The sequence below is a fragment of the Choristoneura fumiferana genome, chromosome 24 (genome assembly GCF_025370935.1).
Source record: "Choristoneura fumiferana chromosome 24, NRCan_CFum_1, whole genome shotgun sequence".
Taxonomy (NCBI): Eukaryota; Metazoa; Arthropoda; class Insecta; order Lepidoptera; family Tortricidae; genus Choristoneura; species Choristoneura fumiferana.
Genome location: NC_133495.1, coordinates 4,036,778 through 4,055,644, shown reverse-complemented (window position 1 = coordinate 4,055,644; position 18,867 = coordinate 4,036,778). Strand labels below are relative to the sequence as shown.

Here is an 18,867-nt window from a genome sequence, read left to right as displayed (position 1 = left end):
GGGAGGCCTTTGCCCAGCAGTGGGCTATCAGTCCAGGCAAGAAATAATATGTGATTCAACTTCAATAAATTATAATGACTGCCATAAATTTAATAAGATAATTTAAAAAAAAATCGCGTAGTGTAGATGACTGAGCTAGGAAACACTAATTTGCAAGTAAAAAAAGTCAAGTAAAAAAAGTCAAGTAAAAATACATTTGTAATTTAGAAAGAACTTACAGAAAAATAAAAAACAACTCACCAGCCAGTAATCCCTCCGAAACTTCGGGCACACTCGGCAAAGTTCGGCAGGTAGAGCGGGACGCACGACCGCGCCGCTCGGAGGCTCGCGCGGAACTGACGCTACAGCCACCGAGCAACTTTGGCTTGAGACGTTATAGAGCCACCAAGAATAAGGACTGAACTTCACTCGGTAGGTACATACATGTATAATGCGCTTACGTACTTGTATGTCCTTTACTGCATATTAAAGTAAAGGTAATAGGACAAAACAGAATGTAACTATATAAAAACAAACTTTGTTTACCCGCGATTAGGTTAGATTGATATGGACCTCCGCAAAGTAATGCCTGATTCAATAAATTATTTTGAATATTTATTCGATCAAGTGTTTTTTTTTTCTAGAGATTAATATTTAGTTTCAGAGAAAAAGCATGGTCCGAAGTGCCTTTGGCTGGTTTTTAATACTTCCAGCGCTTTCGGAAAGACTGATCTGAAAGAATGCGCCGCAAGAAACTTGGTAGAAAGTTTTTTTTAGATGATGGACGAGATAACCTTATCTCGCTTATACCTGAAGTAACCGTATTGTCTTTTCTTCAAAATCTATGATGTCTCCTCAAAGGACCGCAAACTTTCAAGTTCATAATAATGAAACTCGACCTCTTGTTGTTTGTCAAACATTTGAACAAACAAGTTGCCAACTTCGCTACGGCGTAGTCTGCTACGTGCTACGAACTTTGCTACGGTACTTGAAAGCTTTTAGTAGCAATATTGACCTTACGTTTCCTGTATTAGAGGTGTATTTCGGTTTTTACTTGTGTAAGAAGGCTTATAATTTAGAGGGCTTTAAATGAACTGAGGTTGCATTGGTTTCTTTGACACTTTTAAAAAAATGCAAGCATTTAAAATATCGAAAATACAAACTGAGACATGGATGCACAGAAAAACCAGAAAAAGAGACCAGCGCTGGGAATCGAACCCAGGTCCTCAGCAATCCGTGCTGCGTGCTATAACCCCTACACCTCTGCTGGACAAAAATTTGGGCACGATTTTTTCCTATGCATACATATCTCAGGTTGCTTATTTCTACTACGCTACTTATGCAGCAGCACTAGCGACATCTATGTTTCGCTCTCATCGAGAGACGTCACATTCTTTCGGAACCAACCGCTCACCCAGACAAGAGATGTCGCTACTAAGCAATCAAATTATGATTGGTTATTTGGAGTCTTTTTGTATTTTTTATTTCAACTCCAAATTTGTTACTTTTACGGGTATCCCGTGAAACCATATCGAAAATACAAACTGAGACATGGATGCACAGAAAAACCAGAAAAGAGACCAGCGCTGGGAATCGAACCAGGTCCTCAGCAATCCGTGCTGCGTGCTATAACTCCTCACCACCGCTGGACAGGAATTTAGACACGAATTTTTCCTATGCATACATATCTCAGGTTGCTTATTTCTACTACGCTACTTATGCAGCAGTACTAGCGACATCTATGTTTCGCTCTCATCGAGAGACGTCACATTCTTTCGGAACCAACCGCTCACCCAGACAAGAGATGTCGCTACTAAGCAATCAAATTATGATTGTTATCAATTAAAAAAACAATTCAAATATACATTAGTATTGTTTGGCAACGTCAGTACCTATACATTTAAATTTTTACGGAACCCTCAGTGTGCGAATCTGACTTCCAACAGACTTGAAAAAAGGAATTTCATAAAATATTGGGACACGTATTTATTTTCTCTTTTATCAATTGACATCATCGTGTTTTCCTCCTCCTCCTCGTACCTCGTACTCTTCGGCGTGCTTCTTCTTTGTAATTTTTATTAGGATGTTTCAGGACAACAATCTATTAGAACCATGGTACCTACGATACGCAATGTAACGATAAACTAACGAAACATGTAAGTTTCAGCCACTTTCTGTCTCAAGAACCTCTGTATCAACCATGTACCAACTTAACCACGCCAGTGGGCAAAAACGGAACTAAAACGAAATCATGCAATCAAGAAATAGTTGTTTGACAGTGGCGCCATTCGCAATGTTTTTTTAAACCTTAACAACAGGTCGAGAACGACAATTCCAAAAAGACCCAAATCTGTTTTAGATATTGGTTTTATTTTGTGTCCTGTGAGCAGTGAGTTAGGTATTAATTTTGAATGACATCTAAACTTTGTAAAGCACACTCAATGTGGTAGGTAGACTGAATGACACCTTAGGGTTGTTTGCCTGTCTATTATAGAGTCGGTGCAGCGCAGGCAGAAATGCATTTATTTGCTATTTATCATCATTAGCCGTAAAAGGTCCACTGTTGGACATGGGTGAACAGGTTCTCTATCATTTGCCCGAATTTCATATGCCCGAATGTGTCGTTTTCTAGAATTTTCATTTGCAATAAAGTAATTTATTTCTGAAATAGTAATTTCTTCAGAGTCGATATTTAACTAACCTAACCTAACCTACTGCATTGCATTATATTATGATGACATTTAAAAAAAATCCTGAAAACAGCACGGTATTTCATCTAGCATCTATGGCAAATGAAATTCGGGCAAGTAAAGGTAAACGGGGTGAACAACGTACGAAATGTGATCGTATGTGAACGTACCTTGTCAGACATTCCACCATGGCACTTTTTCTCGTTGACGTTACAAAGGGTAACGTATAATATAACCCTTTACCATCCCGTTTCACCGATCACAGGAACCATTACAAGATTTCTTAAATGTTAAATCAAAGAGTTCTTTCGACAAGATCAGGCAAAACATATCTAAAAACCGACCAAGTGCGCATCGGGCCGCGCACACTGTATGGTTCCGTACCAACTAATATGCGACTATTATTGAATACTAGACTTCATACGCGTAAATTATTAGATGTGGTAGTCAAATTGAAATCCCAGAATTTCACTAAATTCCCATAGGAATTCCCAAACTTTACTTCGTAATTTCATTACCGTTGTATAAAAAACCGTGCCAAATGTCATGTCTCTAATCCAGGCGGTTAAAAAATGAGGATAAAAGTAGCATACACATCAAATTTAAACCAAATCCATTTAGGAAACAAACACACACACATACAAACTTACGCATTCGCTTTTATAGTATTAGTAGGATATTATAGATATTAGTATTAAGTTTAGTTCATAATTACCCGATAACTTAAGCCTTCTAGGCAGTGATAATTTTTCCTTTTAAATGTATTATAGACAATACCATCATACTTTTTATTATAATACGAGTAATGAGCCGTACAAACGTATTGTCTTTCTCATGTAGAAGCGAAGGCAAGTGTTTTACGCTTACTCTTGACTTTTTTTAAATATTATATGGCTAAGCAGCGTCATCCATTCAGCCAGGGTCTGTGGTCCCTGATAACAGCGCAGTTCGCTGAAGAATTAATATGCGGACCCTCACAGGTCGCTAGCTCCATGATTTAATATTACTCCTGGCGGTCAGCTAAGTTTGTTACGGATAATTTCATCTTTTAATAACCCGTTGAGAATTATGGAATATTTCATCCATCCCAGCCTATATACGTCCCACTGCTGGGCACAGGCCTCCTCTCAGAACAAGAGGGCTTGGGCCATAGTTCCCACGCGGGCCCAGTGCGGATTAGGAACTTCACACGCACCATTGAATTGCTTCGCAGGTTGTGCAGGTTTCCTTACGATATTTTTCTTCACCGCAAAGCTCGTGGTAAATTTCAAATGTAATTCGAATTCGAAAAACTCAGAGGTGCGAGCCGGGGTTTGAACCCACGACCCTCTGCTTGAGAGGCGATAGGTCAAACCACTAGGCCACCATATATGGAATATTTATAGGGTTCCTTATCGGTTCTAATGTTCGTCTGTCTGCCAAGGGGCCACTTAAAATTTTCATAGATAAATATTTACCAACAGACTTATTCTGATAAATATGTTTTATAAAACAATAGACATTAATTGATCCAATCTTTCGTTGTCTTACAAATTAGCTAACTTAAGAAACAAAAGTAATAGCTTGAACTTAACCTTTTATCACTGATACATATACTATAAGCCTTCCTCTTGCTTGAATCAGTCACCTATTGATGAAAATAGCGTTATCAATCCGTTGAGTTGCTTAAAAAATGTAAGCGTGCGTACCTAAGGAAACACAGAGATTTTTGCTTATACACTACATTATATGTATGTACCGGGTGTGGCCTGTAATACGAGCAAATAATTAAAACAGATCGTGCTCGTCAAACTGAACAACATTAGTTCAGCGACTTTTGAAAATAGGTAACGGAGTCTTTAGCTTTTACCTTTTTCATACAAATTAAATACTGTAATCAATGTACGCCATCCTAGAACCCACGTCGCCTGTCACGCTAAAAACATCAAGCATTTTGCTTTACATTGCTTCTTCGAAAAAACTTTAGTGTAATAAAAATTAAAAACTAATTATTTTTAAAAAGTTGCTGAACTAATGTTGTTGAGTTTGACGAGTACAATCTATGTTTTAATTATTTGTTCATATTACAGGCCACACCCGGTATACTCGTAACATAATCTCAGTTTGATATAGACCAACCACCTCGTGGTTGTGATTTGTCACTAATAACTAAAGTACCTACCCGATTATCGAACTTCGTAGTAGACCCCTTATTAGTATGTACGTGATTCATTTTTTTTTGAGTGTACATGGATACAGTAGATCCTCGACTGTTATTGTTTGTCGTGTATATACCTATTGTACTTCAAAGAACAACTTCTTGCAGCTCCGTGGAGCGCTCTGTATTGTAACGTATAGGTATCGTAAAATTTCATTCGGCCCATTTATTTTACAGCTTTCCTTTTCAACCTTTGAAGGGCCGAAAGGTCTTTTATGAGGTGAATCTGTAGCGCTATCAAAGGTATTGGAGTTTACCTCGCGCCTAGGATTTCCCCCCTGCTTCGACCGTGGAAGGATTAAATTTGGGTTTAAAAGTCCCTTAAATGAACTATAAACCAAAAGCAAAGCAAAGTATTGCTCACCCGCGACCTAGCCCCCGTACCTTAAGACGCGACCCGCGCGTTTAGGTCACGGGTGAGCAAAGTAATTGTTTATAGTCATTGGTATGGACCTCGCAAAGTAACGACTGTTTAAATAAATTATTTATAACTCCCTTCTTAATACACATATTCTGTACCAATCAAGGCATATTTCTGCCTCGACATTAGCCGACATTTTATGAAATTGAGCAATAGGTGCAAACTGATGTTATTCTGTATTTACTGGTTATACTTAAATCAACCTTCTTAGTATTAAATATTTTCATCTTCGTAATCGAGATGATGTCTTTGCTACTTAATTTGGCTATTTGTATCCTCTATTATTAATAACTTTTTTACACAAGAGAAAACTAACACAGAAAAATGTACCATGGATAACAATAAGATAATCTTGACTGGGTCTCATAGTCATTGATCATTAAGATTAACTAGGCTAAGTGCACCTACCTTTTTTATAAGAATCAAGATTAATTTGAATTTTTTCAAGAAAAAAGAACTAACTGGCATTATAACTTTTAAAATGTACCTATAAACTCCAATATAGACCATCTTTACCATGCCTACAAGTACGTCATACTTTTACTTTAAATTAAAATTGGCTTATTTATATAAATACAAACTTTTTATTCGCGGCGGACATTTTAAAAGTATCTAATACGACGCATAACTTTCCAAATTAACTTTGCAGTTTTCCGAGCGTCTTTAGGTTTAATGTAAAAGGTAATTGGCTAAGTTTTAATGTAAAGTAAACAAACTTGTGTTTAAAAGTAATAGGTACCTATTACCTAAATATTATATTATTAGAATAGTTTTTTCTTCTTAAAGTGCCACTCCATTACTTGACGTTGGCCGTTAACTCTGAAAATCTAGTTATTCCTGTCTTGAGCGATCCAGGACAGTCGATCTGCGCTGCTGATCCCTTTCCACTTCCTTTGAATTCCGCAGCCATGATTTCTTCCGCCATCCAGGGGCCGTTTTCCCCGTATTTTGCCCATCAAATATTAGCTGCAGGCTGCAGCAGCTGATATCTGTCATGGTGCAGCACGTGCCCCATGGTTCTCTATCGTTTGCCCGAATTTCTATGCCATATGAATCATTTGCCATAATTTTAATTTGACATAAAGTAATTTATTTCTGAAATAGTACTTTCTCCAGAGTTGATATTAAACTAACCTAACCTACTGCATTCTATATGATGACATTTTAAAAAATCCTGAAAACAGCACGGTTCTATATATTTTATGGTAAACGTTGGTATTGCAAGTGAAATTCGGGCAAGTAAAGGAATACGCGTGCCCCCCCCTATTCCAACTTTGCGCTTTTCGATGATGAAAGTTGTATGAAGTAATGTTTGTCGACGAGATTAACATGCTGCTTCGTGTAGCACTAAATACTTATAGCAATTTGCAAGCTAAACTGCAGACGTGCTAACAGACGGGCGGACATAGCAAAACTTGTAAGACGATGGAACCTGCAAAAGAGAGCTTCTAATAAATCCTTACAAACCAAAAATCTTCGACAAATAGTAATCGCTAATCGTTGTAATAAAATCTTGACGATGCCGTTATTCAATGGCGCTTTGTCCGCTCCGCATTATGAATAGTTTGGAGAAGGACTGCTGGTTACATCCGCATTCGCATCCTCATACTCTATGCAATCGTGGCACACGATATAAACCAAACGGTATACAGAAGGAATTAGAACGATGACATTTTAAAATTTCGATGTTAATCAGTGCCTAAATTTTTCTTAGATTCTTTTATGATCTTACTTTTAAACCTACCTGTGAAAAGAATAATTTGAAGACTGACTGACAAAACATTTAGTTTTAGCCCCCGCCCGCCGTAGCAGCAGTCATTGGCAGTTATTTTTCTTAAGGATCATAAAGGTGCACTAAGAAGAGATTTTTCGAAATCCCCACGGGATAGAGAATTAGTCATTGTATTTTTTTTGGGAATTTCCCGGAATTTTAATTTAAATGCTGGACTTAGATTTACGCGTGCGAAGTCGCGAGGAAACACTATAGTATCGAATTTTTTTTTTAATCAGTATAGCTAACAAAGAGTCAGAATAGAGCTTGCATTAAAAATGTTTCTGTTACTTAAATTTATTTATGTCAAATTGAAATATATATTTTACACATTTTTTACTTGTACCGGGAAGCCAGTAGGTACATCCCTAGTTCGCGGCGTTTTCCAAAACAATAGGCTTTGAAAATTTATAGGTATTTTGACGACGAAGGATTAATTTTATTATTTCCATTGAAATAAGGTATACTCATCATCATCATCATCCCAGCCTAATAACGTCCCACTGCTGGGCACATTGAGCCACATTTTACCGCCTCACAATATAATACACTCCGAGGAGTGAACGACTAATAAGAAGAAACAGAATTTAATTCAATATGCACGACTTTTCTCCCAGGTCTGAACTGAGCTTTATATGTGATTGTAAGTTGCAAGCTGCTAGAAATAATGTAGGTGTATGAGTATACCAAGGCTAAAAGAGGCCGTGGTGGCCGTGGTTTGACCTATGGCCTCTCAAGCAGAGGATCGTGGGTTCAAGCCCCGGCTCTCACATCTGAGTTTTTCGTAATTCATGTGCGAAATTACATTTGAAATTTACCACGAGCTTTACAGTGAAGAAAAACATCATGAGGAAACCTGCACGTGAGGCAACCTACGAAGCAATTCAATGGTGTGTGTGAAGTTCCCAATCCGCACTGGGCCTGCGTGGGAACTATGGCCCAAGCCCTCTCATCCTGAGAGGAGGCTTATGTAATGTAACTTGTTATCTCTAACTGGGCTTAACATAACCTAACCAACAAATGTTGGAAAACCCCTTACTTTGTCACTTCAAAATTCAATATTCAAAAATGGCTTAACCGATTTTGATGAAACATGTCTATATATCGCTAGAAAACCTGCTTTCAAATATAAAAAAACCGCATTCAAATCGGTTTACCCGCTTAAGAGCTACGCTGTTACAGACAGACACACATAGCGGTCAAACTTACAACACCCCTCTTTTTGCGTCGGGGGTTAAAAAGGAAAGGTACCGGCTCTGATTTGTTTTGGAACAAATTCAAGTTAGAGGCTTTAGTCACTTTTCAGTACCTACTTTAGAAGATAATTTATTTTCTCCCAATAGGTTGAGATTGGGCAGCTAAAAAAAAATATATATGTGTCTGTTTAGACTACTTTCTAACGTATCAAAATAAATAAAATTGGGGCCGAATATTTATTACTTTCGTTGTGTCAGTTTAGTAGTAAGTGATGGCAAGCACGGCATAATTTGTGTAGTACAGTCGCCATCAAATATTTCGGAGGGGCCAAGGTGGTCAAAAATATCGGAACATGCACCCTATTATTAAGGTATTAGAGTTCATGTATCGATATTTTTGATCATCTTGGCCGCTCCAAAATATCTGATGGCGTCTGTACCATAACTGCGAGGTATTGTATAAATAAATAAATAATAAATATCATGGGACACTTGACGCCAATTGACCTAGTCCCAAACTAAGCAAAGCTTGTACTATGGATACTAGGCAACGGATAAACATACTTATATAGATAAACACATACTTAAATACATATTAAACATCCAAGACCCGAGAGCAAACATTCGTGTTATTCACACAAATATCTGCCCCGGCCGGGAATCGAACCCGGGACCTCAAGCTTCGTAGTCAGGTTCTCCAACCACTTGGCCATCCGGTCGTCTAAAGACATGCTTAATTCACGCATCTCTCACTTGCCTAACGAAAATCGCGCTACCAGTAGTGAACTACTACGACGCCAAGCATTCCTAAAACCTAAAGGATCCATAACTAAAAGCACACCTGTTGAAGTACTTAGCATAAAAACCCAACAAAAAACCTCCATAAACACGTGCCGAAGAAATTAAAAACCGCCGTCGGCGCGCGAGGCACCTTAAAAATTCCGATCCGTCGATATTGCGCGGTTGGGCCGAGACAACTATTTCATAAGACGTATAATTGAAATTGCCGCTAACACCCGCTCGCACCTCAGCTTTAGGCCGCATACACACGAGAGCCTATAAAACGACTTATGCGTGATTTCCACCTAACTGCTCTCATCGAATCGGATCGGGAAGGACACGAACGGATGCGGCGACAGCCGATCGCGTCATGCAGGATGTCGACGCAATATGCGATCAGCTATTGCATTTGCATTAGAAGAAGAAGAATATAATCATTCATAAAGAAAAAAAATACTTACTAATAATAATAACAAAATTCTTAACCAGAGCTTCAAGCAGAGGATCGTGAGTTCAAACCTGGCTCGTATCTCTGAGTTTTTCGGATCTTATTTGTGGGAACTACAGCTCAGCCCTCTCATTCAGGGGACATGCTTATATAGGTAGGTATGCTGAGATGATGAAACGTTTTCAGGGTTCCGTATTTTGTTGACAAAAAATGGAACCCTTATACCTACGTAGAATCACTTTGCTGTTCGTGTCGTCTATCAAGACCCTATTTTCCAGTAAGTCTTGCTGAAGTTAACATCAAATACTCACGGGCTACTTCGCCGAGCCCCAGTTACTCGAACTCGCTCATATGTCTGTCTAGCCCTTTAGTTTTATAACGCCAGGTTTTAAAATCAATTGTACTTCAATCGGTTTCGCTCGTGTCTGGACTAGCAATTACGGTCCAACTACAACTAAACGCGACGCGGACGGATAGCGATTTCAGTATTCATTGCGCAGCCAAGACGCTCGCCACTATCAGACACCTGTTAATGCAATGAATATAAAAAACGCTCTCTCGCCGCCGGTCGCTTGCGGTTATGGGCCGTTAGGGCGGCGAAAGGCGTGCGAGCTGCATTTATTAGTCCGCGTTAAACAGGTCATGTGCGTGAAAATGCAATTATGAGCACCCGCCCTGAACCGACCACATTCTAATTGCTTCCAGTCGGACGTACGAAACATCGTTTTCGCACGTCTGTCGGTTAGTTTTTCGCGCTTATCTTGTATGTACTTAAGTATGCAATGTTCTTTATTAAGCACTTTTTCAGCTTGAAAATTATTAAGAACTATTTAGAATACGGTCCGTCATATGTGCTTTATATAGTGCAAAATAAAGTCACGCCGTCTGTGGGTACGCTTTAGATCTTTTAAACCAAGTGACGGATTTAAAGGTATTCACCAACAGTTAGATAATTTTTCACGGAAGATTTATGACATGTGTAGTTTTTGAAAAATGTAGCTGAAACATGTAAAGTGCAGGCTTTTTTTTACCTGAAAGCAAATTTCCTTGCGATGGTTCTTAGCTATGTTTAATTAAAATCGGTTCCGTGGTTTTTAAGATACTGAACTTTCAAAAGACAATGTCGGGGGTTTTCAACTTAGGTTTATGTTAACTGTAAAGCCATGAAATGCAAAACCGTCTTTACCATAATAGCACACGGGGCCCGTGATCAGGATCTCCCGATCCATGGAGGCCCCGAAAGGTCGAAATACTAAAAAAGGGAAAAAATATAATATTCACTTTCCTTAAAAAAAAAATATGAGAGGGAGGCAAGTGAGCATGCAAAAGGGCCCCAAGTTCTTGTCTACTCCAAGCCCTATACTAAGAATTTTCGAATTTCGTAGTTAGCCCCCCAGAGCCCCCGCATGGCCTAAGATGGCCCTGATGAAATGACAATGTCGGAGGCTATGTACAGTCAAGGGCAAAGATATCGACACGGCCAAAGTTGCAAAAATATGTATACACGGCCTTAATGTTAAGTGCATAAAGTCGTGTATACATATTTTGTACCTTTGGCCGTGTCGATATCTTTGCCCTTGACTGTGCATACCTACTGTAAAGCCATGTTTCCCGCCGCTGCTTCGCGTCATTTGAGGCAATCTCGGTGTAAATTACACCTCGCCGCCGCTAACCACTTTAACCGACCCATTAAAATTAACCTGTTGATTTTGTTCGGCGCCTAAATCCGCCACTAAGCTGGTTTGAAGATATTTTGGAATGTAACATCACGGTAGTTAAGTATAATGAGGACTTCAATTTGGATATGTTTGTAGTGTTTGTATGAAAACAAAATGTATGATGTACGGTCTGCAATGTGTTAGGTAATTTTGATTTTTGTTAACTTTAAGGAAACATTTAACAGGTCAAGTGAAATTAATTTCTCTAAGACACTAGATAATCACGAATTGAGATAGTTGTTATGTGCAGGAAAGAGATGTAAGGTTTTAATTTACTCTTTTTGGGTTCGTGACTAAAGTGTTTTTAATTCACACATATTTAGCAAAAGAAGGTTAAAAAGTGAACCTTTAAAAGGCCTTAAACGATGATTGTGAAGTTATGTATGAAAAAAAAATTTTTTGCCTCTAGAGGTAATTTACAGATAGTAGTTTGTAACAGCGAACTGAGCCAAGCTTAAGCCAAGTGTCGAAGTTAACGGAACCAAGATAATCACATAGAGAGTTAATAATTAATGCGTATTGAAACTATTTAATGTACGTTAGGTAACTTAACATTTTAATGTAGTTAACAAAAAGTTACTGTCTTAATGAGACTCTATTTTAGGTTAGGGATGTGAGGTTAAGAAATGGTTAAGAATGATTAAGTATATTTATTTGCATTCTCATTTTACAATGAAACGTAAGTGACCCCTATTTTCTTTTGAATGGTAAATAAATGGTTTATTGCTTGTATTTCCTTTCAAAACTAATGCCGCTAACTTTTCGCCTCTCCTGCTATTCCTGCTATAGTAATGTTCGCTCAAATTCACTCTATTTTTTTTTTAGGTTATCTTAACAACAACATTTTGTCTAGGTATACAATCTCTCTTGTTAAGTAAATTTATGATTGATTATTTTTTAAAGACACCTGACGTAGCGACATAAATCATCAGTGACATTTTTACACGTTTCAATATTTTGTAAACAGACTTTTTAAATTTTATTTATAGAAGAAATATTCATATTTTTACAGAAATTCATTAATCAAAGGTTAGTAGTGGCAACTGTTAGTAATACCTAATGCTGTCGCACTATATTTTCTCATTATCACTCTACTAAGTAGTTGTGTAATCCGTCCATACTAATACTATAAATTTGTCCGTCTTTCACGTCGAAACGGAGCGACGAATCAACGTGATTTTTGGCATAGAGACACTTTATGGGCCCGAGAGTGACATAGGCTATTTTTTATCCCTGCAAAATGCACAGTTCCCGAGAGAACAGCGCGCGATAATCGAATTTCAAACGGGCGAAGCCGCGGGCAAAAGCTAGTGTATGTATAAATACCTAGTAGATTTACGTGATACTGTATTTAGTACTTTCTGGATTGGGTGGGACAATGATACACTTACAAAAAGCAAAATATCACGTCATCTCAGACTACTAAGGTGGTTTTCCACCGGCGAGGCGAGACGAGACGAGGCGAGACGAGAATTGAAATTTGTATGGCAGCGCCCGCGGCGGCCCGCGGCGGCTCGCGGCGGTCGTGCGGGAGTGCATACAAATTTCAATTCTCGTCTCGCCTCGTCTCGTCTCGCCTTGCCGGTGGAAAATCACCATTATACGTCCCATTACTGCGTACAGGAATTTTCTCAAAAGATTAAAGCGTTTTTATTGGTTCCTTACAAGACATTCCTCGCAACGCATCATCGCATCGCACATCTCTGGTGTAAACGCAGTCTCTGTCGGATCCCGCCTGCGCGTGCGACACGAACTTGACCCGCTTTTTTGCAAGCTTTTATTTAGTTTCACCTGCCCCGTTGTCTGTCTGTGTGTCTGTAATCAAATCTTGCAGGTTAAATTCGACCAATACCCAGTAGTTGGATTGACTTGATCAAATCAAAATTGCGTGTCAATACAATAATCTAGTAGTGATATCCTGGTGGTCCGGCCAGGATCATCTCCACAGGACGGAACTCTTCAATGATTAATGGCATCGACTTGAAATTTGGTATGCAAATGTAGTTTGGGTGACAATACAAGTACAGTCAACAAAAAGTACAGTCAGCAAAAAAGCTTGTATTAAAAAATATTTTTTTATCAAAAACTTATTTGGCATTGCAGCAACCATGGGCGACAAGGGCAAGTGCACGTTCGGCACGCGCATGCCCATCGACATCCACATGCTGAACGAAATCATCAGCCGCGAGGTCAAGCACTTCCGGAACTACAAGATCTACCGGCCCAACTTTGGATGTCAGTTGAATCTGTCCACTTACAAGTAACCTAAGTAGATTTAAGAAAGAAAGAAAGAGAGAAAGAGAGAGATTTCATTTGGTTCCATTAGTACCACTACCTTACAGTAATAAAACTAAAACAGTAAAACTAACAGTACAAAAAAAATATTTATTTATTTTTATTTATTTATTTATATATTGCATACATGTAACATAAGCTCTTAAAGTTAACATGAACCCTGGTAGGGTATAGCATTTGTTGTTATAATTGTTATTATCTATGTATTTACTATTTTAAAATCTTTTCTTTTACAATAACTAATTTCTGTACCTATATTAATTAATGAATCCTACAATAACTTAACTTAATAAAGGAACATCAAATATCACTTGAGATCAGAAACATTTTTCCCACTTGTAGCAATAATGCGTTGTGCGCGTGCGTGACGTGAGAGGTCACTTATTACAAACCATCCTCCATAAATTCCGAGATCGAGTAGTAACATTTATCTATTAGGAATTTTTTAAATTTATTATTAAAGGATGTGCTATTTTGTTCACTTCTTAAATCTATGGGAATTCTATTGTATAATTGTATTGCTTTGTAATATGGACCGTTTTTAAAAATACTTAATTTTGGTTCAGGGAGAACTAGGTCATGTTTACGTCGCATGTTATTTGAAAATTTAAAAAGGTGGATATTATTTCTGACGAACAAGGCTACTTCCAAAATATACAAAGAGGGGAGTGTCAATAATTTAAACTTTTTAAAGTATGGTCTACAGCTATTTGGTTGGCAGATATTTGCTAAGATTCGGAGACATTTCTTTTGCATAACAAACAGTTTATGTGCATCTGTGCTGCACCCCCATAGCAGCAGCCCGTAGCGCAGCCACGAGACAGCGCGCGCGTGGTACACCGACAGCGCACACGTAAGGCTGGTGTTAGTCTTGAGGACACCCAACGCGTAAACGAACTGGGACAGTTTAGATTTCGTTCTTTCTATATGGTTTTTCCAGTTTAAATGTGAGTCTAGTGTGAGTCCTAACAGGGTGCAGTGGGTTACTTCTTCGATGTTCAGTTTATTTAGGATATTGTTTAGATCAATAGGTGGTTTCTGCCGCGGTCTGAATTGAATAATTTTTGTTTTATTTTTGTTTATTAGTAGGTTATGGTCTCTTAGCCAATGTGTAACTGTGTTATAAGTTTCTTCTATTGTTAAGTCATGGTCGTGTTTGTTAGGGAATTTAAACAGCAGGGAAACATCATCCGCAAACATTACACACTTTTGATTTGTAATTTTTGGAAGGTCGTTTATATAGACAAGAAAGAGTACACATCCCAGCACACTACCCTGAGGGATGGAACTATCTATATGTTTAATTTCTGATTTGACGGTTTTTATTTGTTTAGACTGACTGTCAAGATGTTCAATTTCAACATACTGTTTACGGTTTGCTAAATATGATTTCATCCAGTTTAGTGAGTTGCCACGAACTCCAATCGCATTTAGTTTCTGTATTAAGATAGAATGAGACACTCGGTCGTATGCTTTTGACATGTCTAACAGTATATATCAAGGGACAATTCACACCAATTGACCTAGTCCCAAAGTAAGCTTAGCAAAGCTTGTGTTATGGGTACTATGAATAATACGAATGTTAGTTCTCGGGTCTTGGATGTTCAATATGTCGTATTTATGTATGTATTTATCTATCTAAGTATGTTTATCCGTTGCCTAAGTATCCATACTCGTAGTACAAGCTTTGCTTAGTTTGGGACTAGGTCAATTGGTGTGAAGTGTCCCATGACCATGATATTTATTTATTTATTTAATAACTCAAGTTCAATTCTATTGAATAGGATTAAGTTTAGTATACAAATAAGTACAGTCACCAGCACTAATATCTGACACAACAGAGCGTGCATAAATATCTGATGCAACTCTATTTCTAGAGCCGCTAGGACGTGTCAGATATTTTTGCACTCTCCGCTGTAGCAGATATTAATGCAGGTGACTGTGTCTATAATGTACCTGTATTTATTAAAATAGATACACAGGTCACTCTCGTATTACGAGTGAGGCCGAACAAACGTAATTTTTTGAGTTTGTGTCGCGTATTTTCAGTCGCATAGTTTTGGTTTCAAAAATTCTACTTATTTTTGTTAAACTCATTTTGCGTCGCCGTTTATAAAACCGAATGCAGCAGACATTACGCGGCCGAAAATAGGCGACGCACAATTCGAAAAATTACGTTCGTTTGGCCTCACCCTAATAGTTGGGGTATGCTCGACATGTTTCGAGCCAATCCGTGGCTCCTTTTCAAGGTGAGCTTAAATGGGAAGCCACCGTGAAATGCAAGAAGCGCTCTTGCTATTTGGATACTCGGCGCGGCTGTCGTCGACGAAATCGTGTATAATCTTAGACTTTATTTTGACCGACTAAAAGATAAGCAAAAAATAGTAGATTGTTCAATAAGGGACTAAAACAAGCCATAATGGCAAGAGATGTCACCCGAGCAGAGCGAGGGTGACTTGGCTATAGTTCGAGTGTCATTATGATTGTTTAGTCTCGCGTTAAACAGAAACTAACTAACTAGAAAACTTAACCGTTATAGTGTTCCTTGTAAGTTTGGTATATTACTACCATCCTGAATTGTTTCAAATTTTTCCACCCACCGCTATAGAAATAATTTGTAACCTGGATTAACTATAATACAATAGGTATTTTTATCATAAGGTATTTTTATTTCAGAGCACCCTTGTCTAGGCCACAAATAGAGCTCTCGCCAGTAAATTTGGAGGCAGTGGGGAAAATGAGGCTGAAAACCTATAGTTTAAACTTTTGAAATAAAGGCTTCTGTCCACAGCGATACCCGTGGCCACTAAATTCTACGCGGCCCACGATCAGGTGCGGGCGGAGACGCGCGAGCAAGCCGAGAAAGTGGACAACTATGCCCACAACGTGGCCCAAACGCGGGCCAAGGGGCCCCACAGCAAATACCCTGCGCCGGGCACTGAAAACATGGTGTAAGTGTTTCTAGAAAGAAAGAAAAGAGAAAACATTTTGTCCGGTGACTCATGAGTCACAACTAGAAGAAAAAGACATGATCACGATATTCTGAAACTCGAAATATCGTGTCACGATTCCTTTATTGAGTTTCGCAGGGTTAGCGCGGTTTGGTGCCGTCGTTTGCTACCCATTGTAATGGTCAGACCGATGGTTCGCAAGCCCTTCTGGCCCTGGTGATGTCTGGTCTGGTCGTCCTCTTGATGCGGTGAGATCAAACCCGTCGAAGAGGTCCCCGGGTGATCATCAGCCACTGCCAAGGGTTTGGGAAAACATCTGGTCCGGTGGTCGTACGATGAGATGGTTTATGGCACGGTTAACGCCGTATAGTGGAGTGAGTGAGTGTAGTGAGTGGTGTAGGCACCAGGTGGCAAATGGCGCCAGTTTCCAGAGCAAAATAAAATTATGATGGCACCTTTTGAGAGGCGAGGAAGTGTTGTAGACAATCTAACTCTACCTTGATCAAGGGTACGCTACGCTCGGTAACCTCCCCAATCGGGTGTAGGATTCCGTCAATCACAGACAGGTATTCTGAATTTAAGGTTGTGTACCTAAAGTATTATGGTTCTTTCCAGTTACGGCTGGTACTTTAAGCCTCTTGAACCTATGAACCGCAGCGACCGCCGCTTCTACCACCCCAAGAAAGAGAGCTCGCACACCAAGATCGAAGTGGTCATTCGCATGTCCAACCCTAAGAAACGATAGCGTTACCTTGCAGTAGCTAAGAGCTTAGGGCCTCCGCTAATTCGCGCGGGTGCACGGCTTGGCACCAGCGTGGCGTGCTTGTTTCATGTCATCTAACAGAGCAGCGCTGCGTAGGATGGGTTTCTGCTCTATTGAAACCTGTTGAAACAGCACGCCGCGCGGGCACCCGTGCCGTGCACCTGCAAGAGTTAGCGGAGCAGAGGCCCTTAGGAAATATAAGCGGAGTAGAAATGTTATTTATGTTTCCTTCTAGAATCGATGTAACTTTTCGCTTCTCATGCTATTAAGTGCATTTTCTTATGTTTTCATTGTTTTTAGTAAATTACGGTTACCACTAGTGAAATCTTTTTCTAAACAATTTTTGCAATAACTTACTCTTTGTGCAAATAGCTTTGTTACAGAATGAGCTTCTATTGATCTATGAGCTCTTGCTAATACTATTTAGTTTGGACTATAATTTATTTTTGTAAAAAAAATTGGTGCTAAAAGCGTTTCTTATTAAGTCTTACATACATAATTATTGTGATAATATATTGATTAAATGTTTTCGAAAAAAAACCGTTTGATTTGGTAGTTGATATTATTAACTCACATTATGGCCAGTGGGTCGTTTTTGTCTCGAAAAATAGGTAGGTATCAGATAACGCGCGATTTTGCAAAAGAAATTGCTTATTTGTGACGTCTGTGCTAAAGAAGAAATTGGACCCCAAAAATAATTCTGGGCATATATGAGTTAAAAATATCTAAGTATTTAAGAGGGAGCATCAAAAGAAGCTGCTCAATTTTGGACCTTGTCAGCCATTTTGCAGCCAGATACGCAGCGCCTTTAATATTTACATACCTATATGTTGATAGGACAAGGTAAGTTACTTATCTATCACTTATTTATCAGCTGTTTTTGCAAATACAAACTGAAATATAGATGCACAGAAAAACCAGAAAAATAAGACCAACACTGGGAATCGAACCCAGTTCAGTATTTCAGTTTGTATTTTCAATTTAGGTTTTTAAAAATACAAAAAAAAAGATTCCATAAAACCAATCTTAAGCTATTTTTGATGCCAACTAAAAGTTTACTAGAAATGAAATCGCGCTCAATATTGCACTAAACATTTACCCCCTTATTCATAAAACTTAACAAGCCTATGTTAACTAACAAATGCTTTGTCCCTTTCTAACAAATACAAATGTCGAAGTGACAGATAAGGACAAACGAATTTTAGCGGCATTTTAACTAAAATAGGTTTGATTGTCGTTTATGAATAAGGGGGTTAATATCTATGATACGTCGATGTCACGCTGCAACGTCGCGTGACGTGGCGTCTGTTTGACGTGAGGACGTGATAATGGAATGGACGCTGTTTTGCAATAGAGTGTTAACCCTGATTAATTCTGTAATACAATGTCAACCCTTACAAAATAATTTTAACAGTTGACATCATTGCATTGCAAAATGACAGTGAGTTGACCTAAAGAGTGACTCATTATTGCAAAACAGCGTCCTGATGACCTTAGCTCTGCTGATGACTGATGACTATTGTGTGCCGTTGTTCACATAACCACTATTTATAGTCACTATACCACTTTCTCGCTATAATAGTCACACGCGCTGCGCCTGTTTTGCCTATGATCACACCGTGCCAAAAACTTAAACATTAGAAGTGTTAACTCTACCT

At 38.7% G+C, this 18,867-nt stretch overlaps 2 protein-coding genes across 2 annotated transcripts in view; one reads left to right on the top strand and one right to left on the bottom strand.

Moving 5' to 3' along the window:
- The window catches only part of LOC141441483 (sodium-dependent dopamine transporter-like), a 43,487-nt gene extending 43,163 nt beyond the window's left edge, over nt 1-324 (bottom strand). Inside the window, exon 1 of the mRNA XM_074106242.1 lies at nt 241-324. The gene's annotated coding sequence lies outside the window, so the exon portion shown is untranslated. The remainder of the gene's footprint in view (nt 1-240) is intronic.
- An 11,776-nt stretch (nt 325-12,100) lies between these two features.
- Nucleotides 12,101-17,687, top strand: LOC141441679 (uncharacterized). Its single transcript, XM_074106481.1, has 4 exons — nt 12,101-12,229; nt 13,304-13,435; nt 16,287-16,446; nt 17,062-17,687. The coding sequence occupies exons 2-4, from the start codon at nt 13,309-13,311 to the stop codon at nt 17,189-17,191; spliced, it is 417 nt and encodes a 138-aa protein (XP_073962582.1). The 5' UTR covers nt 12,101-12,229; nt 13,304-13,308; the 3' UTR covers nt 17,192-17,687.
- Nucleotides 17,688-18,867: the final 1,180 nt, after the last annotated feature.